The 19,420-nt window shown below is 40.4% G+C and overlaps 1 protein-coding gene across 1 annotated transcript in view; it reads right to left on the bottom strand.

The window, feature by feature from the left end:
• The window catches only part of Med12l (mediator complex subunit 12L), a 324,235-nt gene that overhangs the window by 272,953 nt on the left and 31,862 nt on the right, over positions 1–19,420 (bottom strand). Inside the window, exon 4 of the mRNA XM_051177003.1 lies at positions 15,775–15,934. Coding sequence (XP_051032960.1) covers positions 15,775–15,934 — 160 coding nt within the window. The remainder of the gene's footprint in view (positions 1–15,774; positions 15,935–19,420) is intronic.

Here is a 19,420-nt window from a genome sequence, read left to right as displayed (position 1 = left end):
GCAAGGCTTTGTGAGATTTCCCCCGACCATGCTGGCATGTCAGCTGGTGTTATAAATGTGCAGGTCTTGTTTAACTGACCATACTATTGACATGTCATGGGTTCAGCTTCCCTGTCATTTACAGAAGACACTGTCTTACAGAAGACATCCTGGTCCTCAGGCTCTTGCAATCCTTTTCAACCCCTCTTCCTGGCTGTTTTCTGATCCTTAGGTATAAAGACTGTGTTGCTTACATTGAACTGGTGTTGGCTACCCTATAGTCTGTTCCTTTCTGCATTGTGAGCAGTTGTAGATTTCTGGAATGCTTTCCATCCTCTGCACAAAGTTCCTTTGATGAGGAGTGGGAGCTGCACTTGTCAGTGGGTGTAAGGACAGCTATTTAAAATGCAGTTAGGAATCATACTGTTTTATAAAAGTGGCTGCAGCAGGTTCTCCTCTAAATCCCATGACCTCACCAGCCAAGAATAGTTGGCCAGGTTTATAGTACTGCCTGAATTCTCTCCCATGGAGAGGGCCTTAAGTCCAATTATAGGGCTGTTGCTATTCTCAAGGGATAAGTAACACTATTGCACCATTGGTGATATCTTATTGTACTGGTTGTTGTGGTTTGTAAACTTTACAGCTGGGTAGGAGTGATGACTGCTTTTCTCCCTTGGCAACTTGCATAGCTCCTTCGGATGCTGTGAAAGCCAGTCTTAAGGAAGGAGGCTTTCACAACAGTTCCAGCTAATTTCTTCAAAGTTCTTTGTACAAAGTGTATAATGTCTTCTGAAACCATGACCTCATCTTAAAGTTTTAGGAAGCAACAAAGGGCAATGTAAATATACAGTATTGTTTTGGGAGTCTCCTGGACTCCCCTAACAAACAACTTGAAGGGAGATTTCCCAAGTGTGGCAGTTTATGGCTCTTGGGGATTTAATTTTTAATGTCAAAAATACTTGTTCATATGCAATATATCCACCTTCTTAGGATGCAAATTTGCTTTTGGTTTAATAAATTATATATATATAATTATATATATATACACACATATATACATATGTTACTGGACCACAAACAGGCTCTACCAAGGCTGTGCACAATTAAGAAACAGAAGGACAATGAGAGTAAGAATTGTTTAAAAAATAAATCTATGCAATATTATCAAAAAAGTACACAAATATCATATACATTTTGACTCGTGGGAGAATGAGTAAACAACAAGAAAGCTAGAGACAGCACAGATGTCTATTAATGAGAGACTGTCCCAATAAACTATAGCAAATCTAAATAATGAGAACCTAAGAAGCCATAAGATTGTCAAGTAACCTCTAGGATCTGTCAGGCAAAGAGGGGCAAGTTATTAAAGGGTGTGTAATACACTGTCTTTTATGTACAACTACAAGGAAAAATGATTCATGTATTTATAAACCTTTCAAAACTAAAAAATTCAAAGACTGCAGCTAGCAAGAAATGGCTGCAGGTAAAGAGACTACACATGGATGAAGATGAACAACTTTCTGCATATTTAACAGCTATAAGTATTAAAATGTCATCGTTTCACACGTCGAAAATGGGAAATTTAAAAAGAAACTCAAAATGAAGACTTGTTGAAAGAGCAGATATTAGCAATAGAAGAAAGAGAAAGATGGTTCAGTGGGTTAAGGAACTTACCACCCAAGCCTGGTGAGTGAAATCTGATTCCCAAAACTCATGAAAAGATGGGAGGAAACAACTCATTCCACAAATGTGCTGATTTCACATACATGCTGTAGCAAACACACATACACTCACAACACACACAGACACAGACACACAGACACAGACACACACACATACACAGAGGGATACAATAATAAAAAAAGAAACTACTACTTGAGATTATGGCAGTATAGCCATTAGCAGTAACTGCTTTTATTTATTTATTTTTTTAAGAAGTGACTTTTTTAAAAGAAGAAGAGAATGATTTTAAGTCACACAGAATATATTCTGAAGTCAAAAAGAAAACAAAGATCATGTAACAGGAACTAGATAAACAAAAAATTCTTGAAATTAATAAAAACCTTAATTTTCAGTGAAATGGAAAAGTTACACTGGAATAGGGAGAATATAATTAATGGACATAGACATGTGTGCAAAAGAATGTGTGTAACCACTCCCACCCAGCAACAGTGCCAAGATGCTGCTTTCTAAGTACCATTTCCCCTGACAAAAGAAGCAGAGTTCCTTGAAATAATGGCTGATTACAGATGTGAGGCAGAAAGTCAAAACGTGATTCTGGGGCAACCTTCTGTGCCTGAAAGCATGGAGACATCTTTATGCTTAATGTTATCTCCTCCAAGAGGGTGGGAGTGTGCAGGGTGTCTCACCAGCTAACTATGAGACAAGTGCACCATCAGAAGAACAGTGGCTACAACCTGCAAATCAACAGAGCACACATATTTCTAGGGGCCCACACCAATGGCCAAAAATAATTTTAAAATAAAGAAACTCATTTCACACAGTGGAGGCTCAGTATCAGAAGCCCTAAATACAAAAACTAACAACACAGAAAAAGAATTTAGCATTTATTCTATCTTTTTCAGGGGAAAGAAAATTATTGTTCCCTGAAGTAGATGAGGGAAAGTCCCTTCTTACAAGAGAATGTCCACTTTGTGCTATCCCCAATGAATCAGCTGTCCAGTTTGACTCAATGGTTTACTCAATGTCTGGAGGAAAGACTGATAGGAAACAAAATGGTAGCAGGTGCCAACATCTCACCTCACAGGGCCCTTTCTTTCTATGGTAGAATGCCTTTTTACCAGAATGTCAGTGTGGGAAACTAATTCTCCATGCTTAAATAGGAATTTGTGAGGCTAACACACTGCCTTCTATAGTAAGGACTCACCTTAGTTTCTTTCTTTGCACTACTGTGCAAAAACGTGGTAGGTATGTCTTTGGGATAAATGACAACTAAAGGAAATATGGAAGCAGTCCTAGCTTGAAGCCTGCCTCCAGATCAATAAAGCTGGCATGCAGTCTTTTCAAGAACTCAAACTGGAAGTAAGCTGGTAGGCTAGATAAGAAACCAAACTGTCAACTGTGTTTTCCACAGGGATTATTCTTGTAGCCGAAATGCCTCGGTGACTACATCAGAAATTACTCACCATGAAAAGAGGGCCACTATTCCTCTTGTATTTTGGGATGATAAGAGTAGTTTCAAGAGCATAGCCAACCTCAAAACCTCAAGTGGTAGAGAAGAAATGATGAGAGAAAATAGCAGTGCCCTGGGCAGTTTAACCACAGGCGTTTTAAGTTACTTCTAATCCACCCCTTCCTTTAAAAAGAAAAAGAAAAAAAAAAAGAAGACCTCATTCCTTCAATATGTTCCATCACTCTTCACCACACCAAACACCCAACAACTAACACCAGAATTAAAGTCACTCGTGTTGCAAACTATTTCATTTCTCATCCTCTGGTCTAAGGCACCTTAAACTTTGCTTTGCTCCTCCGGTGCCCCACATCACCAGTGACAACTCTGTCAACAGGCACCACATCTAACACCCTATCCATTGCCTGCATCCTCTCCCCTAGCAATGCTTATTGGCTCCAAGAGCCCAGATCCATTGTATGCATATGGCAGCAGCCATAACCTCCTCACAGGGAGCAAAGAGGGCATCTTCCAGTGACCCAAGCCAGGCTATTATCATCTAGCTCACATCAGTGTAAACAAGATGGAGTGGTAAAACCTACATGGTAACAATGTAGTACAGAAAATAATCAACTGTGATGGCTAGTAATGACACTGTCCCTCATGGCAGCTCTCCTACACTAACAGTCTATACTTACTATATGCCATGGACTGTTGTAGACACTTTAGAAGTATGGCTTCATCTCATTCTTACAGAGTACTGCCAGTCAACCCCATTTTATAGTCAGGGACCTGAAGAATGGTGTTGTAACCCAACAGTAATCATAAACCCTCTTACAGCTCCCCGTCATCTGTGAGAGAGCACATAGTATCATCTCCGGCAGACAACCCCTCCACAACCAACCTTCAACCCCAGACCCGTGTTCAAGCTGAAACTGAAGGACAGTAGTTGCACAAGCAGCATTTGCTGACCTGTTCCTATGCACACATTATTCTGCCACCAGCAATGCCTCTACCTGATTAACATTCAGCCTGCCCTCAACTCTGCCTCTGAGGAAAGCTTCTTCTTTCTAACTAAGTTGCTTATGTGACTCTCCTCAACTTCCCAAGTTCTCTCAGAGACTTATTCCCCAGGACCGTATTTCATTCCTTTCACTATTCACTATGCCTTGCAAGATTTGGATTGTGTGGACACATGCCCTCCACCCAAACTGGAAACAGCTCCAAAAATGATTCCCATACTCTTTTCCTCTGTCCCTGCTGACTGACTTGCCCAGGGTCCAAGCATAAGCTTTGGGCCCTAATTGTTGAATATTTGAGCTGAAGCTCTTTGTCTGATATTGACTCACAAGATTCAAGGAGCCTTCTCAAAGTGTTCAAATAATAGATCAGAATGTGGACAAAATATATACAAATCCCAGTGGCATTCATTAATGAGATGGGAACTATGGTGCCACTGTATAACCCAGCGATACCAACAGAGAGCCAACAGTGCTAGCCAGGGACTAGCCATGTGGGAATCTAGTCTTGAGGCTAATAGCCAGGAGACAGAACAACACCCAGGCTGAAAATTTTTCTTATTAAGTCCACATTTCGTCAAGCTAGAAAGACAGCTCAGTCAGTAAAGTGATGACCAGAACTCACACAAAAATCTGGGCATAATCGCGTGCACTTGGAACCCCAGGCACCCCAGTGCTGTTGCAGCTAAGACAAAAGATCTTTGGGGCTTACAGCCCTTTTATAATTGTTTTGTTTTTCGAGACAGGGTTTCTCCGTGAAACAGTTCTGGCTGTCCTGGAATTTGCTTCATAGACTAGGCTGGCCTCAAACTCACAAAGATCCTCCAGTCTCTGCCTTGGGGCTTCCAGGACAGCCAGACTTTCTTAATCAGCTAGCTCTAGGGCAATAAGACCCTGTCTCAAAAAAAAAAAAAACAAAAAAAACAAAAATAATGTACATGGTACCTGAAGAACACTCGAGGCTGACCTCTGGCACAGGCACAGGCACAGATGCACACAGTTCTAATTTCTGTTCCTGTGATAAACTACTGACTAAAACCAATTTGGGGGGAAAAAAGGTATATTTCTCTTACTAGTTAAGCCACTGTTGAGGGAAGTCAAGGCAGGAACCTGGAGATAATAGAAAAATGCAATAGGAGAAAAGTGACTTGTTCAGCTACCTCTCTTATGCCAACCAGAGTGGGCCAGGGCCTTCTCTGTGGATTAGCAATTAAGAAAATGGCCCATAGACATGCGCACATGGCAATGTGATGGAAGAAATTACCTCTTCCCAGGTATATTAACTACACACCCAAGATCAGCCATCATACACACACATGCACGCACAGGCACACTCGTGTGCACACACACACACATGAGCATGCACACTCACACTCTTCAGCACATTGGCCTCAGAACACTGTGTCTCTACTTACCCTAGTTCATAAATATAGAAGACACTATTTGTTTTGATGACAGCAGTGAAAAAAATAACAAATGTTGTGGCTGTTATTAGCCAATTCAGCAGGATGACAATAGCTCACAGGGTAGAAGATAAAATCTTTTTTTTTATCAACTTTCCCTGATTTTTATATATTTGTTATTTTTTCTTATTTTACATATCGATCCCAGTTCCCTCTCCCTCCCTCTCTCCCATCCTCTCATGCCCCCCCTCAACCACCCTCCCATCCCATTCTCCCCACTCCACATGTAGAGCGATGCCTTCCTGGAGGGGTCATCTAAATCTGTCAAGTCATTTGGAGTAGGGCCTAGGCCCTCCCTCCTGCCTCTAGGCTAAGGGAGTATCCCTCCATGGGGAATGTGTTCTGTTTAGAGAAAAACTAGGTCTACTAACCATTTCAAATACTATAGTAGTAGTTCCGTTTGAGATTAGGTTTTCATTCATAACTATTAGGTGGCCTTGAGCTGACAGAGATCAGTCTGCCTCTACCACAGAAGTGCTGGAAATATAGGCACACAGCATCATGCCTTGCCAAATACAACTTTTTAAGAGATAATTGATAATAAATTAATAATAAAATAAAAATATTTTATTTTATTCTAGGTTTTAGGTCTCATAAAGACTAAGAACTACAAACTTGTACTTAAGGCTCCCTAATTTCATCAATTTGAATATCTGATCTTGGCTAGGGATGTAACACAGTGGCATAGTGCTTGCCTAGCATACACAAAATTCTGGGTTCAATCCCCAACACTACAAAATGACAATATAAATGAGTGAATAAATAGATAGATAGATAGATAGATAGTAGATAGATAGATAGATAGATAGATAGTAGATAGATAGACAGACAGATAGATAAGTAAATAAATATCTGTCCTGATGTTCCAGTTTGTTCAACCCACTACTCCCTGCTTTAAGCTACTCATGAAAGGTCTCCCAAAATCCCAAGGCCCCTCCCCCACCTGTCAATTTTGCAGACACTGAGTAAGTATTGCTACACAAGCTCCCCAGAACCACAACCCATTTAATCTATTGTGAGGTTCTCAGTAAGACTAGCCCCATAGACTCATATGCTTGAATGCTTAGTCCCCAGGGAGTGTAGCTATTTGAAACCACTTTGAATGTGTAGCCTTTTTGGAGTATGTATGGCCTTGTTGGGAGGAAGTATGTTCTGGAGTGGGCTTTGAGCCAAAGTCTGGCTGATATGTATGTATGTATGTATGTATGTATGTATATATGTATATACATATATACATACACATATATATAATCTATCTCTATCTTTCTCTGTGTGTACGTCTGTCTGTGTCTCTCTGTCTCTGTCTCTGTTCAGTATGCAGCTCTCCAACACCAGGCCTGCCTGCCACCATGTTCCCACCATGATAATGGACTAGGCCTCTGAAACTGTAGGCCAGCCCCCAATTAAATGCTATCTTTTGTAAGTATGGCCCTGCTAATGGTGTCTCTTCACTGCAATAGAACAGTGACTAAGATATCTATATATCAGATCTATACCCTCCCCATAATGATAGTGAGCATGTGTTGCCTCATTGTTGCTGTTAGCCCTCTTAACTTTGGGAAAAAAGCTCCTTCCAATAAAATTAAACAGCACTGCTTTATAGCTCTGTTCCACTGCTGAACGTGGAACAGAAAATAAAACATATGCTTCTATTACAAAGGGATAAAAGTCATTTCTATTGAAAACGCTTTACAATTCCTAAAAAAAAAAAAAAAAAAAACCATCGAGACGATGAAAGTCATAAAATCAGCACTAGGAACCTAGGAACCGGTGACATTTGATAGTCAATCTTGTCCCGAATGTGCTGAACAATTCTTTTCACTATTAAAGCCAGAACACAGAACTTGATTCTGAAAGTTAATCTTTCCAAGTACATTCACCCTCATCCAACACCACACATGTTGAGTATTCACTTGGCTATACAGTTTACTTGGAGTGTGAACATTGCTATATATGATTGCTATATATGCAGGCAAGTATTTCTAAATGTTCTGTATAATTAGAGAAGCTGGAGACAGTGGATGAACACGAGAGGACACCAGATGTAGCAAGGTCACAATAAAGCAAGATCAGATATTTGAAAAATGTAACTGTAATTGTTCCATACAGTATATATGGTGCATTACACTTGCATATTAAAATTACATATAAGGAGATTTCCCCATACCTGGGCAAGCCTGGCCAAGTGATTCTAAGTGGGAGGGGACCCACTGGGAATGTGGTCACTGTGGGGATCTCCAAAGCAAGCATTCAGCCTTAGAAAGCAGCCACCAGGTGTTAGGAAGATGGCACCTTACTGGCCGCCACTCTCAGCACACAGGAGTTAACTGTGACCCCCATACTCAACACACAGGAGTTAGCTTCTACCTGATTTAATCAATCTATTCCATACACTGAGTTGGAATCCAAGGTTTAAGCAGAAAGAAAAAGCTTGGGATGAAAATTTACTAAACAATGCCTCAAGTTCCTTATAATCCTCAATTCCATAAAGACTCATAACCACTCAGATTTGAAACTCCACAGGGTATATATCGAATGGCTCCACAAAAACCATAGCATGTCAAGAAAGAAAATTACATTCTGTAGAGCTGGTAAAAGGCTGTGCTGTGCCTTGGTTGATGGTTGATATTCCAGCTTATATTATCACAGGCTGGATTTTAGAACATTAGTAAAAAATAAAAAAAAAAATAGTCGTGATCTGTGTTGTTCACCTCTTGTCACTAATTTTATCAGATCTATAAGAACCAGAGACTGAATTTACCACAAGTGATTGCCCAATGACTGTTCAGTGTGCTGTTTCAGAGGAGGACCTGTATTTCATGTTGCATGTGTGGTCTGTCCTTACACAGATGGAGTGAACATAAACTGTGATTGCCCTCAGAGAGAGCTAAGGCACAGGTATTAGAGCTTAATAAACAAGCCAGACCTTGTTGGAGAAAGGGTAAGACAAGCAAATCAAGTGGAAAAATCCTAGACTTTCAGTTTCAATTAAAATAGGGAGCCATGATGACCTTCCAAGAACCATACCTTTGTGAGAAGGCTAAAGCAGTGTTTCTTCCATGACTGGATCACAGACCCTAAAGAACTGTTGAAGAAAGGTATCACCCAGCCCACTATGATGCCATTAAGATAATAAAGGAAACCTCTAGTTACTAACAAAGACCCCAGAAGTGTGAAAGGAGTAGAAAATGGAGCAGGTGACATGATGGGCACAGGGGACTTTTAGCAAATCCAGCCATGTGTGCTGGGCATGGAAACGCACCAAAATGCACCCGGAACTAGGCTAACACAGCTCTTAAACTTTGGAACTACTTGTTTTTAATGTACATGATGGGGAAAGAGAGCATCACAGCAGGAAAATATGGAATATGTTATGCTCTGGTATGAAGGTCTGAATGAGATTGTTCCCCATAGGCTCATGTTTGAATGTTTGTTCTACAGTAGTCCCACCAGTTACTATAGCTAGTAATGCTGCAAGTTTCAAGGATTATGATTGAAGAAAAAATTATAACAATCCTTTATTAATTCTTTGGGAATTTCATATCATATACTCCAATCCTGGTCATCTCTCAGCTCCTTCATATGCTTCCCTCACCCCTGCAGCATCCACCTCACCAAAAAAAAAAAAAAAAAAAAAAAAAACCCAAAAATGAATTAAAGCAAACAAACAACCTCTATTGTGGGATAATCTTTTTCTACACTGTAAATATGTGTCTATGACATGGCAACTTCTGGTTGGTAATAAAGAGCTGAATGTCCAATAGCTAGATAGGAGAGGACAGGCAGGATTTCCAGAGAGAAAGAGGAAGAGGAGATTAATCTGGGTGTGCAGAGACATCAGAGAGTCACAGACCAAGTGGGACACACAGGAAGGAGGAAAAGTATAGAAGCTATGTAAGCTATGTGGCAGAATGTAGATTAGTAGAAATAGGTTGGTTTTAGTTAAAAGAGCTAGTTGTGGACAAGCCTAAGCTAAAGGTCAAAATTCCATACTTAATAATTAATAAAATTAATTAATAAAATAATTAATAAAAACTCTCTGGCAGTCTCAAAAGAAAGTCAAACAACATTTGGCACCCAAAGTGGGGCACATAAATCCACATAGGGTCTGAGAAAGCTGAAAAAAAAAATTCCAGAGTCAGACACAGGCTTCCAGGGGGTCTCAGTCCCTCAAGCAAGCCCAGTGCTTACAGCATACACAGACATGGCCCCTTTAATACAGTCCAACACTTGAACAGCCTGAATGCTACAGGGGCAAGAGACTAGACACCTGCCACAACATGGACAGGGCAATTTCCCAGAAAGACTGGTTAGGAGCAGCTGGGATGGTTAAGTCTAGAGGGGCAGAGCCAGCTACCAGGTCATATGCTAGGCTAGCTGTGTAGCAGAGGGCCTAGAGTAGCACTGCCTAGCAGTTTAAGCTTTGGCTCATGGGGGTCAGAGAATACTTTTGGCATTAAGTAAGGCCAAGTCCAGACAAAAATAAAAAATACAATAAAAAAAAAAAAAAACCTCTAAACAGGTAAGGTATAGAATGCTTTAAAATGTTCTTAGATGCTAAAAAAAAAAAAGGGTATAGTCAGTCACAGGAAAAAAGTAAATATTTTAAATAAAGTGAGGTCTTTAAAGAAAGAGTAAGTAATATGAAAAAGAATAAGCCATATAAGGATAGGAAATACACAGGGTGCCTGGATCCTGTATGTGGCTTTGTTGACTTTGATTTTTTTTTTTTTTTTTTAATGCAGATGAATGAAGGGCAAATGTTGCTGAGAGACACTGGAGTGTAGAAAAAAACTGCTAAATTAAACCAACCTATACATTTTAAGAATGTCTTAATTTAAGAATGGAAGTCAGGAAATATATTGTGTTGGAGGAGAGGTTATGCCTTTGTTTCCACAGGAAACGGTTCTCTTCAAAATTAATGAACATCAGATTTAATCACGGGAGACCTCCTGAAAATCTTGGCTGCACACATAAAGGAAAATAAAACAAAAACAAGAAAAACTACAAGACAGGAAATGGATCCCTGTACATGGGAACAGCTCTAAGACTGGATGAGACATAATAAATCTTGTTCACTACAGAATCCTCATGATTTATTATTTCATGCCATTCTTTCATATGACAAGGATATGAATTTATATTAGAGTTTGGTTATGCAGTCCAAACAGACTTATAAAGTTGACAGACACCTTTTACCTGTTCAAACACAGAGCAGAGAATCACCTTTAGCTGATTCATACACACTACACATTCCATACTTGGGTTAATGAAGATACATATGTTATCTTTAAAAGTCTGTGTTTTCAGAAAAAAGGAACAGACATCAATAAGGAAAAGTAGCCCAGGTGATCCAGCTTCAAAATGCCTCTGTTGCAGCTTCCTTAAAAATCTGCATAAAGAACAACTTCAAAGCTGCTAGCTGAGATGGTTCAGCCTCACAGACTAGCCAGCCAGGACTTCAGATAAGCCCTGCAATTTCCCATCAGACAGAGACTAAACAAAAAATAATAGAGCTAGGTCTCCTAGGACTTACCCCAATTTTCTCAGGGTCCCCTAAAGATGTCATCACCCCCCCCCCCAGACAACAGGGAACAGTCTAAAGAACACAACACCCACATCCCAAGAGGTGGAATGGGTAGTTTTTGGTCATTTAGTAGGTTATAAATATTTGCTGTCATTTAGTGGGGGGTGGTTTCAAGTTATTACTCATAATAGTCTGGAAAACAACTAAACAGAGCATATTAAATACAGGTATCTCTTTCTAAATAAAAAAAAAGAGTAGACTACGGATTATACTTTTAAACTAAAAAAAAAAAAAAAGCAACTACTAATCTCAAATACTCTATAGTGGCATGAATTTTTGTATACTGATTCAAATTTAAGGATTTTTTTGTTTTAGCATACTGTAATATGCCTCTACTCTTGTTTAAAGCACTGTACCTATGCAGCTTATTTTAAAATGTAAAGTTATAGTCCTTAAAGGCTTATTGGGAAATGCAGGTGAGTAGTTAGTCATCTATAACAATAAAAAATGTAGTCATGTTAAATGTTTTCAAGGTTAAACAGATATATTTTAGATGGACAAATGGTCTTCAAATATTTCAGAGACCTAAAGAATATGGCATTTCCGATGCTTTAATAACATAAGGCTATTCATGACAGTGAGACACATCTGCTTCTGGAAACACCAATCTACTTCAAAAAAGAATGATGGCCATCAAAGAACCTCCATATGGCATTTGCTTTTAATATGGCAAAGCTAGCCATTTGGGCAAGAAACTGCCCTTGCAGCTACTGCTGACAGTATGCTGTCCAAATTGGACAGGCAGGATATAAAAGAAAAGAACTGTCAAACTTTGCCAAGACAGAGTAGAACAATCCTTAGAAATTACTGCTTCACAGAAAAATCTGTCACATATTCTAGGCCTACAGGCCAGAGATGGATGCCCCAACATTGCATAGGACCCTTGGGTGACTGTCAGGGCAGCTAGCTGTTTCTATCATTTCTATAGTTTTGGAAGTTGTTTCTTCTGTACTTCCTGTTTACTCAGGTAATATTATATCCTTCTTGGGTCTCTGACAGAGATTGAAGAATAGATAGTTATATCATTTTCTTTGTTACAATTTTAAAAAATTCAAAAGATGTAAAGTTTATGAAGGTTGAGAGACATAAAAGCATAAGTTGTTTATCTAAGAAAATATTTTAAGGTCTAAAAATATATTGTTAGGTTGGTAATACAAGTTATTGTAGAAAGTGGTTTAGATGGATACAAGATAAGATAGATAATCGAGTATTTTCTCTGAATCTGGCAAAAATAAGTGGACTGGACATAGTGAATGTAATTCTTACCTAAATTACATTCATTGGGTAAAGTTTTACTGTGTTAGAGTTAAAAACCTATCCTTTTTATTTAGACAAAAGGGGGAATATGTAGGATAATCTTTTTGTCCACTGTGAAGATGTGTCTTTGCCAAGGTGCCTGACAGGTTTAATAAAGAGCTAAATGGCTGATAGCTAGGCAGGAGAAGACAGGCAAGACTTCTGGACAGAGAGAGGTAAAGGAGGTGAATCTAGTGGATGGAGATGCTAAAAAAATGTGAACCAAGTCAGACATACAGAATGGAGGAGAGGTTAAAAAAAAAGCCACATGACAAGACATAGATTAATAGAAACAGATTAATTAAAGTTATAAGAGCTAGTTGGAGACAACCCTAAGCTAAAGGCCAAGCTTTCATAATTAATAAGTTTCCGTGTCATTATTTGTGAACTGGTGGTTTCTAAAGAAAGTCAAACAAAACACCTCGCTCAGCCATCTTTCCAATCCTTTTCATTTATCCTAGTGCCATTGGGCACTGTGATGCATTACACAGCATATACCCTTTTGTCCAATCCACCCCCCCCCAAAAAAATGTTCATTACAATGAGTCATTGGTCTGGTTCAAGGCCTCTGGCTTCTGGCACACCATCATCACTGGACCCTCACCAAAACTCCTCTCAGATATCCTGCCATCCTAAGTCATGGGGAATCATGAAGTTATTGTTTCACAGGACCAGTCCCTTCACAAGCTCCAACAGGTCATAGATGGGGTAGGTGTTAGGGTGGGCCAACCTTAGGTCCAGGATGTATGTCTAGAATGTAGGTCTGGGTGGTAGCTAAGCTAGTCAGTTTGTACCACTGGGTCAACCCCTGCTTCAGGTGAGGAGCAGAGCCAGCTCTCCTAGGCCCATGCCATCAGGGCCAGCTCTTTCACACCCATAATGAGGGATGGGACCATCCCTTCTAAGTGCTGGAGCCAGCTCTCCTATGGGGGACTGGACAGCTCCTGCTGTAGTGTCCAGCAAGAGGCAAGACCAGCTATCCAAGAGCCAGTGATGGGCAGGGCCAGCTCATCATGACCCTTTGATTTTAGCATGCACGATTCTTTTTTATTTTTCTCCTTTTTTTTTTTTAACTTAAATTGGAAATAAGGCTATTTTACATGTCAACCCCAGTTCCCTCACCTATCACCCCCACCAAACCCCAGCCCATCCCCTTTCTGTTCCCCAGGGAGGGTGAGGCATTCCATGGGGGAATCTTCAAAGTCTGTCATATCATTTGAAGCAGGGCCTAGTTCCTCCCCCATGTGTCTGTGTCTAGGCTGAGAAAGTATCCCTCTGTGTGGAATGGGCTCCCAAAGTCCCATTTATCCCATACTAGGGATAAATACTGATCCATTACTAGAGGCCCCATAGACTACCCAGTCCTCCTAACTAACACCCACATTCAGAGGTCTGGGTTCTATGCTGGTTTCCCAGCTATCAGACTGGAGTTCATGAGCTCCCCCTTGTTCAGGTCAGTTGATTCTGTGGGTTTCTCCAGCCTGTTCTTGACCCCTTTGCTCATCACTCCTCCCTCTCTGTAACTAGATTCGAGGAGTTTGGCTAGTGTTTAGCTGTGGGTGTCTGCTTCTGCTTCCATCAGCTACTAGATATGTCTAGGATGACATATAAGGTAGTAGTCAATCTCATTATCATGGAAGGGCATTAAAGGTATCCTCTCCACCACTGCTTAGTTAGTTCGGTTCATCCATGTAGATCTCTGTGTATTTCCCTAATGCCAGATTTCTCCTCAAATCTATAATTGCTCCCTCTATTATGGTATCTCTTTTCTTGTTCTCCTCTATTCTTTCCCTGTCCCCCTGTGGCAACACAGGCCATGGACATCATCACAGACCCCAACTGCAGCAGGTATATAGACCCAACTGGCCCTTGGAATCCCATGACTCTGGTGGCAGCTCAGACTACCCAGATGAATATGGCCCCAACAGTAATAAGATACCAACCTGCTCTCGGGTGGCTGTCCAGACCCTGGGCATCTACACAGCCCTCTTGGTAACAAGAGCTATGAGTATCAACTCAGTCCCTGGCTGCTACTGGGTCACTGACCCAGACATGGACCTAGGCAGCAGCCCAGACTTGAACAACACCATATTCCTTGGGTGGCAGCACAAGCCACCCAGATAGGCATGGCCCAAGTGGCACAGCCCTCAGACAGAACTGAAGAGAAAAAAAAAAAGAAAATGTTTTTTGAAACAGGGTTTCTCTGTGTAACAGCCCTGGCTGTCCCAGAACTTGTTTTGTAGATCAGGCTGAGCTCAAACTCACAGAGATCCACCTGCCTCTGCCTCATAAGCCCTGGGATTAAAGGGGTATGCCACCACCACCTGGCATGGAGAAAATTTACAAGCATATACACACACAAAATGACATCATACATAAACAAACAAAAATGCTTTGGACCTAGTTATTCATTTCTTTATTTTAAAAATTGCTCAACAACTTCTGTGAGTCAGGTACTATTGTGAGAAACGAGTACTGAGAGAAATCAAGACAAAATCCAGCTTCGAACAAATCAAAAATTTCCATGCAGCCTTACGATACAGTTGGGATGGATGAATATAGATAACCGATAAGTTAATGTAACAGGCAGTATTAACAACTGCTAATCAAACAAAGAAGAGGGCAATGGCAGTTTTAGCCAGCACGGTCCCAGGGTTCACTGAGCAGTGCCATGTGGAGCCAGTGGGCGCACACATGGGCATCTATGGCAGGGAAGGAAAACAGTGTCCACCTGCTTCAGTTCAAGGCTTAAAACCAGAAAAAGCAGACAGGCTGCTGGTGCTGGCCTGGGAGGAGGATGGTGAGTAGGACAGTTGTTCAAAAAAGGGTTCTGAGCACAGGAGTGGCATGACTACTGTTTTAACTGGATCATTCTGGATACAATGCAGAAAGCTGTGTTAGCAAGATTAACTAGCATCAACTGCCACAACACAGGCAAAGGCAGTGGTATTGACCGGAAAAGAGCCAGTGAGCATAAGGGAGGAAGGGAGGAGGAAGCAACAGCTGTCTAATTGGACTTGAGGCCCGCTCATTAGGAGGGCAACCATGCAGGAAAGCCGTGGACCAGAGATGATGGTCTAACCAGCACCTCCACAGCTGAGCTACTGCAGAGGTCAACATCGGGCAAAATCACTCCAACATGAATAGGACTTGCTGAGTGAGGAGAGAGTAGCTTTCAGCTGTACCCTAGACTTTCACAGTACTCACTGTGCTGGGCTGATGAGTTCTAAGAAGGTGCAGGTGATAATCACTTGAAGAGTTGATAGTGAAATGGAGAACACTGCACACCGCCTCACTTACCCAAGTTGGGATCCGGAGCCTGGCGTTTCTTAATTTTAGCTTCAGAAATAGCAGAATAATAGGCACAAGTCATCTTGATCAGCCACGTTGCTCGAACCATTGGCACAGAATACTTAGCTAAATATGCAAAAACGTCCTCTTTTTTACTAAGGATTGGGACCTAAAAAGCAATAATATGTAACAATCACACACTATAGAATTGCTAGGCAAACTTACAGAGAAGGAAACAAGAACAGGGCTGAAAGTTAGGTGCTGCTATAAGGAAGTATGTCTGATGCTTTTTCAGACAGTGAATGTGGTTTTCAAAGAGGGAAGAAACTTCAAGCCAATTCTCATTAAGAAACGAAAATCAAAATTGTGTTTAGCACATGGCAAAATGGTTATCAGCTATGCTTTCTTATTTATAAAACAAACTCTTGCCCCATTCTCAGACGAGGAAAGTTATTTGTCTTATGCACACACAGGGAAAAATAATTTCCTGATACTCTTCCAAATGATTTATTTCAAAATTGGATGGGAAAGACCAGACAGGTCTGTCGCCATTATACATTTTATACACGGACACTTTTCTGTATGTGGCTTTCTAACTGTAACACCTCAGAAGTGCAACAATTTCCAGAAACTATCTGAAAGTGATTTTAGTCCAAAATATTAATTAGAGTCTAAAATGATGGATCAGTGAATCTGCCTAATACACACTGAGCTACAATAGCTGAGCAATTAATTCGCTGGCTGAAGTAGACACTTGAGGCTGTTAATTATTTCTTCAAGACCACAGAGGTACAATTCGGCAAATTAGTATCCCAATATACCAGTCAATGGTTTGAAAGAGTTAATTCATTCTTCCAGAATACCTCATAAATATCCTATAACAGCCTATTTAATTTATGAACATGGTGAAGAACGTCAACAAGAGTACATTCGTTACATTGCATCAGGGCAGGACTAGAAAAACCATAAGGTGCACACACTCCATACCCCATAGCAGGGTGACTACTTCTGTAATACCTTCCCTAGGTTTTGCAAGTCAAGTCCATCACTTTCCAGCCATTTATTAATTTTGATAATACCAATCCTCTGCACCTCAAAAAGTGGTTATTCTGATTTTTTTAAATGTGTATAAAAATTATAGCAATAAGGGTTTTGTCACCAGATTAGGGATTTGTCTATACCAGCCCAAGTGTTTTAATGCCATGGATTTGGCCCTTTCAAAAGAAGACACTGGAACTGTGCCATGGATCTTTCTAACCCAAAAATCATATTTGAATTTGGGTTGCAAAGTCTTCGCTTCAAACCTGCCAATTCATATAACACAGAATTTTTCTACTAGCTTGCCAAGTCAAGTAGATATGTAATGTAACTATCTGCATGCCTGGTACAAGAGATGATCCCTAGGGGGGAATATATATATATATATTCAATCAACCAAGCTATTTCAGTTGGGCTTTCCAAGGAAATATCAAGCTATTCCAATGCTGAAGGAACACTTGCCTGCCTTGGTCAATGGAGTATTGCATGTCCACACTGTGTTTACAGACAACTGAAGACTTTCTGATCAAGGTACACTTGCTGCCTTGAGTGCTGAATTCAGAACATCGACCCCATGACACAGAAAACTACACTGCACAAACACAACTAACAGGAGGCAAAAGACACGTGGACTAAATCAGTAAAGCTTCATCTAGACACAACACAGTGGCACATTTTAATGAGAAGGCATGCTGCAAGTTTAGAATACAAGGCACGTCTTTCATGGAACAGGGTCTCTGTGTTTACTATCATTTAAGACAGAGACAAGAAAAACACAGGGTCAAACATTCAGCTCAAGACCTGATGCTCATCACTAAAATATTAAAATATGGAGCCAGTGGCTTAAATTGTATCAGTACAAGTCAGCTTGCCTTTCATTCATACACACCAAAAAGATGTCAGAGCGAAGCCTAAAAACACAGGTAAATGCAAAGGAAAAGTTAGCATCTCCAAAGAGTCCTGCTAATATTATCTTTCATAGATGACCAAATGATTTGTTTAAAAGGCAACTGTTAGGAGGGGAAAATGCAAACAGTTGAAAATTTGAAATGTTTAGATAAAATAGAATACAAAACTGAGTCACAAATCTTACATAAACAGCACAGGACAAAACAGTAAAACCCCGAGTTGGGTCAAGACAGGGCTTTGATATCCAAACAAACAGATGCAAAGAAAGTTACTTGATTAAGTGAGAAGATATGTATAGATGGTTTTGTCCAATCTGCATTTTGGGCCAACTTGGGGATGAAATGATGTTTTCTGGTGATTCTCTTTTGTTACAGTGACAAATTCTATTTTTTTTTTTCAGTAAAACGCCTGACAACACCACTACTGGACATTGAATTCAGGCAATCACTAGGCAGTATTTTAGCTTCTAGCTCAATCTAGAGCTGCAAAGGAAATTAAGATGCTAAGTGTGTGCTTCTTGCATGCACACAGGCTATTTATTACTAACACATCTCCCTTGGATGCTCACCCCCATCAGCATCTTCCATTATCTAATCAGGACCAGAATGAAAGACCACAGTAGCCAAGGGCACCTGTATAAACAGGTAAGAACTAGCCAACTGTTCAAGAGTTAGAAGAATATCCCTGGTTGCCATAATTTTCCTCTTCCAAGTTAAGCAATGGTGAGGACTGAATTAAAAATCCTTTACAGGCACTTCTAGAGTGCTGAAAAACTTTAATGGAAAGCCATTCCAGAAACATAATCCGTCCCATGTAGGAAACTATCCTAAAAGCTAGGGAAGAGCTGGAAGATGACTCCAGATCACAGCACTGTTCCTGCCTTAAGTCTGCCTACACATAAACATCAGAAATTAACTATGTGGCTGAATATGAAGACTATGTAGAGAATTTAGTCCTTTGCCCAAATCTACAAGAGCTTTTGCCATTTCAAAGAGGATGAAATTCTGAGAAGAGGAGAAGAAGGACTCCTGGAATGCCTAAGACATGAGTACATCAGATTCATTGTTTTATAGAGAAAATGTCTATGTTTGCAAAGAATTAATGCCAGGGCTTACCTGAGGGACACCTGACTTGGCCAGAGGCAGCTCCTAATAAAGAAAGAAGAACAATGGCTAATATAGCACACCATGAGTCATCTCCCTCTTAAAAGATAAGAGACCCCTACACCCTTAAAACAGGGAAACCAACTCCTTATCAATATTCACTTCAAGAAAGCATCCAAAAAGTATTCTTAGAGGGATTACCAAAGGAAAACTCTAAAGAACACACAGAGGAGAGGCTATGAATCGGTGTCAAAAGCCATCAAACTCTGCAGGATGCTCTCTGGCTTCCATGGCCTTCAGAGACAATCAACCCATGGGCCACAGTGAGACCACACACAGATATTAACAGTGGGGAAGAAGTGCTCCAGCCTCACAGTTCAGGCATGCTGAGACAGAGGCACTAACTCTGTGGGAAGAGTTGGTCATACTTAAACAAGTGTACTTCAAAGACTCCAAGTGCCGTTCACTCTATCTCTTATCTATCATCTGCCTACGTATCTCTAGCTACCTACCTACACCTATATCTATCTACCTACCTATACTTACCTACCTACCTATCTATCTACTTTCTGTCTATCATCTATCAGAGGCCTACAATGTCAAGA

The sequence above is a fragment of the Phodopus roborovskii genome, unplaced genomic scaffold, assembly GCF_943737965.1.
Source record: "Phodopus roborovskii unplaced genomic scaffold, PHOROB, whole genome shotgun sequence".
NCBI lineage: Eukaryota > Metazoa > Chordata > Mammalia > Rodentia > Cricetidae > Phodopus > Phodopus roborovskii.
Note: the sequence above shows the minus strand (reverse complement) of the source record. Positions and strands in the feature narration are given on the sequence as shown.